Source organism: Oncorhynchus mykiss, chromosome 17 (genome assembly GCF_013265735.2).
Source record: "Oncorhynchus mykiss isolate Arlee chromosome 17, USDA_OmykA_1.1, whole genome shotgun sequence".
Lineage (NCBI taxonomy): Eukaryota > Metazoa > Chordata > Actinopteri > Salmoniformes > Salmonidae > Oncorhynchus > Oncorhynchus mykiss.
The window spans coordinates 12,941,153-12,952,316 of NC_048581.1; the positions used below are offsets into that span (position 1 = coordinate 12,941,153).

An 11,164-nucleotide genomic window follows, 5' to 3' on the forward strand; every position below is an offset into this window, starting at 1 on the left:
GCTTGCATTAAATTATTTATTTCACAGGGAATGTCATGTGTGAAACAACCCATCCTACTGTACAAGTTAAGATGATTTTAAAATAACTAAATGTACAAGAGATTAACAATGAATGTCGTACATTTTTTTTTACAAAGAACATACGTACAAAAACAACTTTACAATGTACACACGAGTCAGATTTTACTGGCCTTGGCTAGCACCATGCTGGGTCCTCATGAGTGCCAGTCACTCCTCCACAGTTTGGCCACCAGAGGTAGCGGCACAGAATCTCACAGAACCATACATACTGTGTCCAAACTCAGAAGTTTTAGGCTTGCCACATTTAGAGCACTTATAGCCTTCGTATGGCTTGTGCGCTCTGACTTTAATGCCAGACTCCAGCTTCTTCCTCCTCCTCCATTCGGTGGTCCTGGAAACCTTGGGTCCACCAGCAGGAGGGGGAAGAGGAGTGGAGGTCGAAGGCAGGTCTTGGAAGACTGGCGTTATAGGGAGGGAGGTGGAAGACAGACTGGGTGGAGGTGGCAGTGGCTGACTAGTGGCCAGGAGGACCACGTGCTGGTATCCACTAACCCCATCAGGTCCTATGTACTCCTGGAAATAGAAGAGTCATGGGGAAGGGTTGGATTAATAGTCACATTAATAGTTATGAATGGAAAGAAACTTGAGTGAGCTGTTTAGGACGTGGATAGGCACTTACATCATCCCCTGGGTCCTGACTGGCAGCTGGTGGTGCAGTGTCATCAGGGGGTGTGACGACGGGTACCTGGGATGGGTTGAGTGGGCGGTGGAGTGGAGGGACTGGTGGGAGACGGTCATCGAGGTCGGGCAAGGACATGGTGGGGTCATCCTCCTCTCCTCCCTCAAATAGATCAGGTGTCCCATCTGGGACATCTGGGTCCTTACCGAGGTTGGACTCGGCTCATTGATGGCGTGCTGGGCTACACCATCATAGCAGTGCAGGGTCTGAGAAAAAGGGGAGGAGAGAAATATGAGAGGGGAAAAGTGGCAGGAAATAGGGGGATAATGGGGAAAAATATGGGGGAGGGAAAAATTAGGAGAGGGGAATATAAGGAGGGAAAAAGGGGAAGGGTAATGGGGAGGGAAATTAAGGGAGGGGAAACGTGGCAGAAAATAGGGGAAGGAAAGGGAAATATAGGGGAAGTGGAAAATAGTGGGGAAAATATAGGGAGGGGGGAGGGAGATATGGGAGGGGGAAAATAGGGGTAGGGAAGTGAAATATGGGAGAGGAAAATAGTGGGGGAAATATAGGGAGGGAGATAAGGGAGGGGGGAAATAGGGGAAGGAAAGGGAAATAATGGAGGGGAAAATAGGGGAGGAGGAAAAATAGGAGAGGGACAGAAAGTAGAGGTGGGGAAAATAAGGAAAAAATAGACGAGGGGGAAAGTGGTGGAAAATAGGGGAGGGGAGTGAAATAGGGGAGGGGGCGGGGCATAAGTGAGGGGAAAATAGGGGAGGGGTAAATAGTGGGAAAAATATAGGGGAGGGGAAATAAGGGTAGGGAAGTGAAATATGGGAGGGGGAAATAGTGGGAAAAATATAGGGGATGGGGAGGGAATTATAGGAGGGGAGGTGAGGGGACAATAGGGGAGGTAGAAGGAGAATAGGGGGGAGGGAAATAGGGGTAGGGAAATTAAATATGGGAGCTGAAAATAGTGGGGAAAATATAGGTGAGAGGGAGGGAAATATGCGAGGGGAGAAAAGGGGTAGGGAAGTATAAAGAGGGAAATAGGGGAGGTGAAAATGGGAGGGGAAGATAGTGGGAAAAATATAGCGGATGGGGAGGGAATTATAGGAGGGGAGAATAGGGATATAATAGTAAAAAATATTAGACCTGGGGCTCAAAGCACATGGCTACTTAATATGCATTGTTGACACATCCCTGCCAACTCCTCCTCTCACCCAGCAAAACCCCCCATTTCCCCTCCTCCTTCGACAGAGAAGAATGGGCAATATCCTTGGGCAATTTGCTCATTTTTCTGTTCCAAATGTTCCAAATACCCATATTGTTCCATTAGTCCTCTCCTCCAATCAGATGCTTCAGTTTGTTTCAAATTGGAGAAAGAGAGCAAAAATACACCAATGAAGAGCCTAGCTTGTTCCAAAAGTTTTTAAGCCAATCATCTTCCTCTGAAATGTTCCCAACGTCACTTCATCAGAAAATCTTTTTCTGTCAGCCATTGATGCTACTCGGTGAGTATCTGAGGTAATTTTGCTTAATTTGCAACGAATTTAAAGTCAACAACTATAAATGTGATGAAATATGACAATAGCATGTCTAGTCAACCGACTTGTTTGACTACAGGGGCTTCCCAAACGGTGTAATTTAATAACTTTCGTAGATCGCTAGTTACTGTAGCTGCTGCTGCACAGGCAAGTTAGCGTTGGCTATACATTATTTTTCTGTCAGCCATTGATGCCACTCGGTGAGTATATGAGGTAATTGTGCTTAATTTGCAACGAATGATGACTAAATGTGATGAAATATGACAATAACACGTCTAGCCAACCGACTTGTTTGACTACAGGGGCTACCCAAATTGTGTAATTTAACAACGTTCGTATATCGCTAGCTACTGTAGGTGGACAAAACTCACAAAGTTTATTTGACCACTGACAATCCTGTAAAACCTTAGCTAACATCTATATCAACTAAAAGTTGGAATTCTATACTATTTAATTGTATATTTTCTTTAGTTTTTTGATGGCATGCATTTGAAGTGTATGTAGTTGAATGAATTGTATTGATGGACATTGGGGGCAAACGTGTCTTTCTATGTAAACTGAATTTAACTGCAAATGAAATAATAATCATCCTACCCATAACCCCCAAACCCGCCACTGTTGTCCTCCTCCTAGCAGTCCTATCAAGCAAACGTAAGTTCCTTTATATGAATCTAATACGGTTATGCTGTCACTTGTCACTGCACTCATCAGTCATGATAATAGTATTTTTCTTGCCTCCTAAGATGGAAAAATCCAAGGTTCCGTTTCTCGCCCTCACAGGAGTTGGTCCTCAAGGCCACACCCCAGGCAGTATGCAGGAGACAAGACAACTGTGTCCAATTTGGCCTAGTGTTTAATATCTTAACAATGTGGAGTAACTATAGTTGATGAGTTTACCTCAGCACTTTCTGAGGAGGGCCTTGGAGGCAGGAAGGACTGCCAGGAGGGCAAGGCCCTTGTCGGCATCGGGAAGTACAAGTGGGACTCACTACAGGACCTGTATGAGGCTACGGGTGCAGACAGGATAAAGTAAGGGGCACGCATCTTTTGTGTTTTCTATGTTCATTTCAGTGTGTTTTATGCAACATTTTACATCTGAAACGTTCCCTCTGCTGTGTCTCACACAGATATATGTCAGGAGCTTGAGGGCGCAGACACCCCATTATCCTGGGAGTGCAATGGCCGCCTTGATTGGCTACATTCAGTGCAGAGACCAGGAGGGGGTAGCTGCTGTGGCCAGGCCCGCCCCAGCCAGCACCACCCCTGCCAACACCATCCGGCCCAAGAGTGCGGCTACGTAAGTGTAGGGGCCTGACCCTGATTGTTACATATTATTTGAACGAACGCATTAATTTTTGGGGTAATTGCTTTTCTTTTAATTAACTTAAGTTGTATTGATATTTTATTGTTTGGATTGTGTATTTTTGTAAGATAAACAAAATGTATGGACTAGAAAAAAATAAAATCACCTTTGGGGAACTGCCTGTTCAGATGGAGGCCACCATGGACGGCTGGCTACATGTCAGGTGTGGAGGTGGGGGGCTTGTGTTTCCCAGCATTATTTGTTTTTTGTGTGTGTTACAACTCTGTAAACCGTGTGTTTGACTAATAAAATGACATATTTGCTTGTCTTTTCATTTGTTGAACTTTAAAAGAAGAGTGTATGACAATAAATCAAAATGAATTTAAGGGAGAAAAAGTGCTCGCATTCAATTATTTATTTCACAGGGAATGTCATATGTGAAACAACCCATCCTACTGTACAAGTTAAGATTATTTTAAAATAACTAAATGTACAAGAGATTAACAATGAATGTCATAAAAAAAACAAAGAACAAAAACTACTTTACAATGTACACACGAGTCAGATTTTACTGGCCTTGGCTAGCACCATGCTGGGCCCCCATGAGTGCCAGCCACTCCTCCACAGTTTGGCCACCAGAGGTAGTGGCACAGAATCTCACAGAACCATGTGTCCAAACTCAGAAGTTTTAGGCTTGCCACATTTAGAGCACGTATGGCTTGTGCGCTCTGACTTTTATGCCAGACTCCAGCTTCTTCCTCCTCCATTCGGTGGTCCTGGAGACCTTGGGTCCACCAGCAGAAGGGGGAAGAGGAGTGGAGGTCGAAGGCAGGTCTTGGGAGACTGGCGTTATAGGGAGGGAGGTGGAAGACAGACTGGGTGGCAGTGGCTGACTAGTGGCCAGGAGGACCACATGCTGGTATCCACTAACCCCATCAGGTCCTATGTACTCCTGGAAATAGAAGAGTCATGGGGAAGGGTTGGATTAATAGTCACATTAATAGTTATGAATGGAAAGAAACTTGAGTGAGCTGTTTAGGACGTGGATAGGCACTTACATCATCCCCTGGGTCCTGACTGGCAGCTGGTGGTGCAGTGTCATCAGGGGGTGTGACGACAGGTACCTGGGATGGGTTGGGTTGAGTGGGCGGTGGAGTGGCTTTCCTGAGTGGAGGGACTGGTGAGAGACGGTCATCGAGGTCGGGCAAGGACATGGTGGGGTCATCCTCCTCTCCCTCAAATAGAGTAGGTGTCCCGTCTGGGACATCTGGGTCCTTACCGAGGTTGGACTCTGGTCACCATGGGTCTGCGAGAAGAGATACTCGACCCCAATGAGTTCCCCTTAAACAGAGCGACAACAAAAGAGTTGTACATAAACAGAACTGCACATGTTTTAGTGTGTGTGTATATAATTGTATAATTTAGGAATACATACCAGTGTACTTTGCAGGCCTTGTGTGATCCTTCACAAGACTGGGCCCAGGAGCTTCTGGCTCAGCTCATTGATGGTGTGCTGGGCTACAGCATCATAGCAGTGCAGGGTCTGCTTCTGCCCCACCCCTCGGCTGCAGCTTCGGCACGGTCCTCATTCCACTGAACCAACCCTTCAAGGAGGTAGGCCTGAAAGTGCTCGGCACCCGCACTTGTTCCTATAAATGAGGACAACAAGAAATAATAACTCCTCCCATGCACACAGTTGTTAACACACAACATGACCCAGTTTTACATTTAACACCAGGAATGAAGTGGTGGAGGTGGATAGACTCCAGGGAGGTGGAGACACGAGCGCAGCGCAACACAGGCAGGATGACCCCGCCCTTGGTCACGGTCCTTGCCCTTGTTGGTATAGAGGCTGACACCAGGGGGGTCCTGAATGCAGACCAGGTGTCGTCTCTGGGTCTGCCAGATGGCCTGCATTCGGTCACGGTCCAGGAGCCGGACGCCCAGGGTGACTGTGGCATCCCTGAAGGTCTCCAGGAGCTCCCTGATGAGACGCTCAGTCTCCTCCGCCCCGCGCGTGCGGAGACGACGACAGTGCCGAGCCATCTCCTTCAGGCTGATCCTCTTCATCACCTGTGCGTCGCTGAGCCCCGTGATGTTGCTCTCCATGAGCTCACCTCGCTTGGCCTCCAGCAGGCGCTCCACATCATCTGCACACCACACCAACATGCAGGAGGAGAGCCGCCACAAAAAGAGAGCATAGCTCTCTGTGGTCACTCCCCGAGCTCTCTGTGGTCACTCCCCGAACTCTCTGTGGTCACTCCCCGAGCTAAACGACGGATGAGGTGCCACACATCCAGCCGGACGATGAGCTCATCCCACTGGCTGAACATGGCTGCCGTCTTCCCCTTTCCCATCAGGGCGTGGCAGTCCCGGTCGACAGAGAGCAGCTTGGGAGGTGCCACTCCAGATTTACTGTAGCGCTGCTGGAGGCCAGCTGCCATGTCGAGCAGGCCCTCTCCTTCGCTGTCAGTGAGGACCGTAATGAGCACCTGGCCGTAGCGCTGCTGGAGGCCAGCTGCCATGTCGAGCAGACCCTCTCCTTCACTGTCAGTGAGGACCGTAATGAGCGCCTGGCCGTAGCGCTGCTGGAGGCCAGCTGCCATGTCGAGCAGACCCTCTCCTTCACTGTCAGTGAGGACCGTAATGAGCGCCTGGCCGTAGCGCTGCTGGAGGCCAGCTGCCATGTCGAGCAGACCCTCTCCTTCGCTGTCAGTGAGGACTGTAATGAGCATCTGGCCGTAGCGCTGCTGGAGGCCAGCTGCCATGTCGAGCAGGCCCTCTCCTTCGCTGTCAGTGAGGACCGTAATGAGCACCTGGCCGTAGCGCTGCTGGAGGCCAGCTGCCATGTCGAGCAGGCCCTCTCCTTCGCTGTCAGTGAGGACCGTAATGAGCACCTGGCCGTAGCGCTGCTGGAGGCCAGCTGCCATGTCGAGCAGACCCTCTCCTTCACTGTCAGTGAGGACCGTAATGAGCGCCTGGCCGTACTCATTGACAACATTTGTGGCCCACGCTGCTGTCCCAGCTAGTTTCTTGGTCACCTGAGGGGAGTCAAACAAACACAGACAGACAAGACAGACAAACACACAGTCATGTCAGTGAGTGGACACAGTTTCACAATACATTCATTAAGTCATAAAATAAGTCCTAATAAATTAGTATTCATTTGATTGTCTCTAACTAACTAGTATTATTTCTGGTCAAATCATCTTAAATCACCTTCTTGGTTGAATCCATCTTCAGGATGGACCCAAAGATGGAGGTGACTCTGGCCTTGAAGTCCTCTAGCTGGAACAGAACGTCGTAGCCGTGGACAGTCAGCAGCCACTGGACTGAGGGCACATCCAAAAAGGGAGGAAGAGGTGTTACCCTCAGTGGTGCAGCACCTGGGACTACAAAGTGGTCACAGACAGACAGGTAGTACAGGGTCCGACTCATCCAGGCCAGGCTGTGCTGCTCCCTCAGCTGGTTGTACAGCCTGGTCACACTGTTCCCCGGTGTCCTCTCTTTCATCAGCCTGACCACCTTCAGGTCACAGGACAGCCTAATACACAGAGACAATTGGGTCAAAAAAGAGGAGAAGAGGGTGAGGAGTGTTCTAGAAACACTTTGATAAGGGAAGGAGGGGCTTGGGGAAAGGGTGACTTTGAAACACTTTGCTTTGTTTGGGCAGTTCCTGATGAGGGATCAAAGGTCAGAAATTCAGAGAGCTCAAAGAGCTAATTAACATTTTAATTATGCTTTTTTCTGTTTTTCCTCAAAGTGAACAAGAGCTTTGATTTCCAGAGGTGTGAATTACTAACCTGTAAGTCAAGATGGCTGGGAACATGGAGCGATGACTTGTGTCCAGCTGGTTCAAGACCTCCAGCGACCATCCTGCAAGTAGCATCTTACAGAGGCGGCACTCCAGGTACTCTGTCCCCATATAATACCAGCCGTCCATGTCAAGCACCCTCCGGACTGTCTTGTACACCCCACAGCCTGTGAGCTTTTGACGCTTGCACTGTGGCTGGGTGCACCGTGGCTGGCTGGGTGCACCGTGGCTGGCTGGGTGCACCGTGGCTGGCTGGGTGCACCGTGGCTGGCTGGGCGCACCGTGGCTGGCTGGGCGCACCGTGGCTGGCACCAGGGGGGCTGGGTGCACTGTGGCTGGGTGCACACAAACTTAAAGGCCCACAGGCGGTAGGGCATCCAGAGGCAGAATGGCCGGAGGAAGTAGGCAGAGGGAGAAGCTGATGGCTGATGTTAGGAGGCAGAGGAGGGAAGTACCACAGCTCAAGCTGGCTTTTCAGGACACATTTGAGCTGCTTGTCTCTTATGAAAATGGCCGACTGGCCCACTCTTGCTGCTCCTTTGGGAGCGTCTGCTTCCATCCCTCAGGGAGAAGAAGCACCTGCAACAGAGCAGAGAATCAATACATTTCTTTTCCATCCCCACACATCCAAAAGTGAAATGAAAGTCATAGTTGAGGTGAGACGTTTACCTGAGCGTCAGCAGCAGGCTGTACTGGTCCAGCTGTTGCCTGGGAGGTTGAGCTGAGGAGCTGTAGGAGCTAGCACAGCAGGGGGGTGCGGTGGCAGTAGGAGCTAGCACAGCAGGGGGTGCAGTGGCAGTAGGACCTGCTACAGGAGCACAGGAGTTTGTCTCACAAAATATTTCAGAGAAATAAGTGAAATAATTCAATAAGAATAGAGCTTCAGCTTCAAAACATGTTAACAGCCTGTTGACATCCAATGCACTTTGGTTTAGTTTTGATCACTGGTATCAGTGGTAGAGGTTAGGAATCTGGGTTAAACACAATCTAAATTTAAAAGCTACAAACGACAGATGTATAGTGGGTAGACATCTACAAGCAAGGAATAGGCCAAGCAAAGTGATGCTGACTGAAATACAGGTTGGAATGGAGACAAGACAAGCTACAGTAAACACATCATTCCACAAAAAGATGAGGAAGGATTTTTCTATAGCAAGCAAAATGGATGCAAAAATGAGAAATTCTACAGTGATTTCTAAGCCCAGCTAGGAAGGTGTTTTAACAATTTACCACTTACCTTACTACTTTAAAGTGTATCCTGTTAATGCTAACAACAACAGATCGTTATTAGGGGAAAGGTCATTTCATATGTATATTCTTCTCAACAGAAATAAACAATAAAGTGCCACAACAGAGTGTACCTTGGTCAAAACCCAGGCAGATAGACAGCAACTCCTGACCTGATGGCTCGGCAGCTAAGAAACACAGACAAACATAATGACACAGTTATATTGTCAATTGCTACACTGTTTGATTGACTTAGATGACTACAGAATATATATTTACATGGATTAGGAGGCTCTACAGCTGTTGCTGTGTCCCTGCGCTGGACATAGACCTTGAAGTGGCCCATTGAGGTCCTCGGCTTTACTTGGTATGTCCTGAACCAGGCCATGTAGCAGTATTGAGATAAAGGAAATAAACAAGAAAGGGAGAGAGAAAGAGCGAAAGGGGGAGAGAGAAAAAGTGGGAGAGAGTGGAGAGAAAAGGGGAGGGAGAGAGCGAAAGGGGGAGAGAAAAAAGTGGGAGAGAGCGAGAGATTTTTTTTTTTTTTTAAATGAGTCCAATTTCTTTCTCATTGCGCTATGCTCAGTTTTTGTTCCAAAGACTAAGTTCCACAGACTAACATAGTGCAATGAGAGAGAAGTGGGAAGATTTTTAAAAAACGTCTAAATGACCAGGGGAGCCCCCTGTTGGGTGGGCCCGGGTGGGTGGTGCACACTACCCAGCAATGGACCTCCAGCACCCCCCTGAAGCCATTTAGAGCCATACCGATATTTTCAACTGGTAAGCCGTTCACTAGGTGCACGGCTCAAGTTCACCAATCACCGGGTGCAAGGCTCAACATGACACGCAAATTCGTGAAGCGTTCCTTATTTTGACCCCTTTTACTCCTATACATATATTTTTTTATTTTATTTTTTGGGTGGGGGGCATCCATTTTCCTCCCATAATTTAAAAAAAATATATATATATATTTTTAAATCCTGTTGGAAATTGTGCCGTAATGGCAGTGACTTCATGTTAATGTTGTTCCAATACCTCCATCTGGTGGCCACATAGTGATATTGCATCCATTGGCTTTATCACTGACACTGTCAGCCAATCCAGTGACATGGGGGGGAAAGAGAGAGGGGGAGAGAAAAAGAGAGAGCGAGAGAGACAAAAGGGGGGAAAGAGAGGAAGGGAGAGAGAGAAAAGGGGGGAGTGAGCGAGAAATGGGCAGAGAGAAAAGTGGAGAGGGAGGGATAGAAGACAAAAATGGGGAGAGAGAAAAAGATGGTAAGTAGGGGAAATTATGGGAGAAGGAAAATAGTGGAGGAGGCAAATAAGGGGAAAATATAGGGGTGGGGAAAATACATGGGAGGAGAAAATAAGGAGAAAAAGAGGGGGAAATGGGGAGGAGGAAAATATGGGAGGGAAAAATGGGGGGGTGGAAAAGGAGGGAGGGGAAAAAGAGGGAAAATATAGAGGGGATGGAAAATATCGGAGGGGAAAAGTGGCGGGAATAGGGGTAAAAAAGTGGGCAAAAATGGGGGATGGGAAAATATGGGAGGGGGAAGTAAGGAGGGGAAAAGGAAGGGACATTAAGGGGTAAATAGGGGGAGGGGGAACAATAGGAGAGGGGAAAATGAGGGAAGTAGGGGAGGCAAAAATAGGGGGGGAATGGGGAGGGGAAGGGAAGTATGGGAGGGGAGAAAATTAGGAGAGGAGAAATTAAGAAGGGGAATAGGGGGAGGGAAATGAAGGGTGGGGTGAAATAGGGGAGGGGACATAAGGGAGTGGAAGGGAAATAGGGGAGGAGACAAATAAGGGAAATATGGGAGGGGGGAATAAGGGAGTGGGAAATAGGGGAGGGAAGTGAAATATGGGAGGGTAATATAGGTGAGGGGAAAGACATTTTGGGAGGGGAAAAGTGGCGGGAAAAAGGGGATAAAAGTTGGAAAACATAGGGGAGGGAAAGGGAAATATTTGAGGGGTAAATAGTGGAAGAAATATAGGGGTGGGGGAAAGTGACGGTAAATAGGGGAAATTAGAGGAGGTAAATATGGGAGGGGAAAATAGTGGGAGAAATATGAGAGGGGAAAAGTGGCGGGAAATAGGGAAAAATATGGGTGAGGGAGAAATATGGGAGGGAAAAATTAGGAGAGGGGAATATAAGGAGGGGTAATGGGGAGGGAAATTAAGGGAGGGGGAAATAGGAGGGGGGAAATAGGGGAGGGGAAACGTGGCGGAAAATAGGGGAGGCGAAGTGGAAAATATAGGGGAGGGAAAGGGAAATATGGGAGGGAGAATAGTGGGGGAAATATAGGGGAAGGAAAGGGAAATATTGGAGGGGAAAATAGGGGAGGAGGAAAAATAAGGGAGGGGAAGGGAAATAGGAGAGGGACAAAAAGTAGAGGTGGGGAAAATAAGGGAAAAATAGACGAGGGGGAAATAGGGGAGGGGAAAAGTGGTGGAAAATAGGGGAGGGGAGTGAAATGGGGGAGGGGAAAATAGGGGAGGGGAGAAATAGGGGTGAGGAAAATAAATATGGGAGGGGTAAATAGGGGAGGGGAAGTGAAATATGGGAGGGGTAA

The 11,164-nt window shown here is 48.2% G+C and overlaps 1 protein-coding gene and 1 long non-coding RNA gene across 4 annotated transcripts; one reads left to right on the plus strand and one right to left on the minus strand.

Annotated features, from left to right (window-relative positions):
- Nucleotides 1-2: 2 nt before the first annotated feature.
- LOC110485468 lies at nucleotides 3-7,530 on the minus strand. Of its 3 annotated transcripts, XM_036948092.1 has the most exons (6): nucleotides 7,354-7,530; nucleotides 6,770-7,094; nucleotides 5,277-6,591; nucleotides 4,986-5,199; nucleotides 4,609-4,891; nucleotides 3,951-4,502 (listed from the first exon to the last, which is right to left on the minus strand). In XM_036948092.1, exons 1-3 carry the CDS (start codon nucleotides 7,491-7,493, stop codon nucleotides 5,764-5,766), a joined length of 1,293 nt encoding a protein of 430 aa, XP_036803987.1. In that variant the 5' UTR covers nucleotides 7,494-7,530; the 3' UTR covers nucleotides 3,951-4,502; nucleotides 4,609-4,891; nucleotides 4,986-5,199; nucleotides 5,277-5,763. The 3 variants fall into 3 exon arrangements, with proteins under 3 accessions (XP_036803986.1, XP_036803987.1, XP_036803985.1); XM_036948091.1 differs by lacking the exon at nucleotides 3,951-4,502 and adding an exon at nucleotides 3-594 and having other exon boundaries at nucleotides 4,986-6,591; XM_036948090.1 differs by having other exon boundaries at nucleotides 4,986-6,591.
- On the plus strand, nucleotides 1,736-4,088 carry LOC118940036. Its single transcript, XR_005036671.1, has 3 exons — nucleotides 1,736-2,898; nucleotides 3,028-3,276; nucleotides 3,375-4,088. It is a non-coding gene; the product is annotated as an uncharacterized LOC118940036 (long non-coding RNA).
- Nucleotides 7,531-11,164: the final 3,634 nt, after the last annotated feature.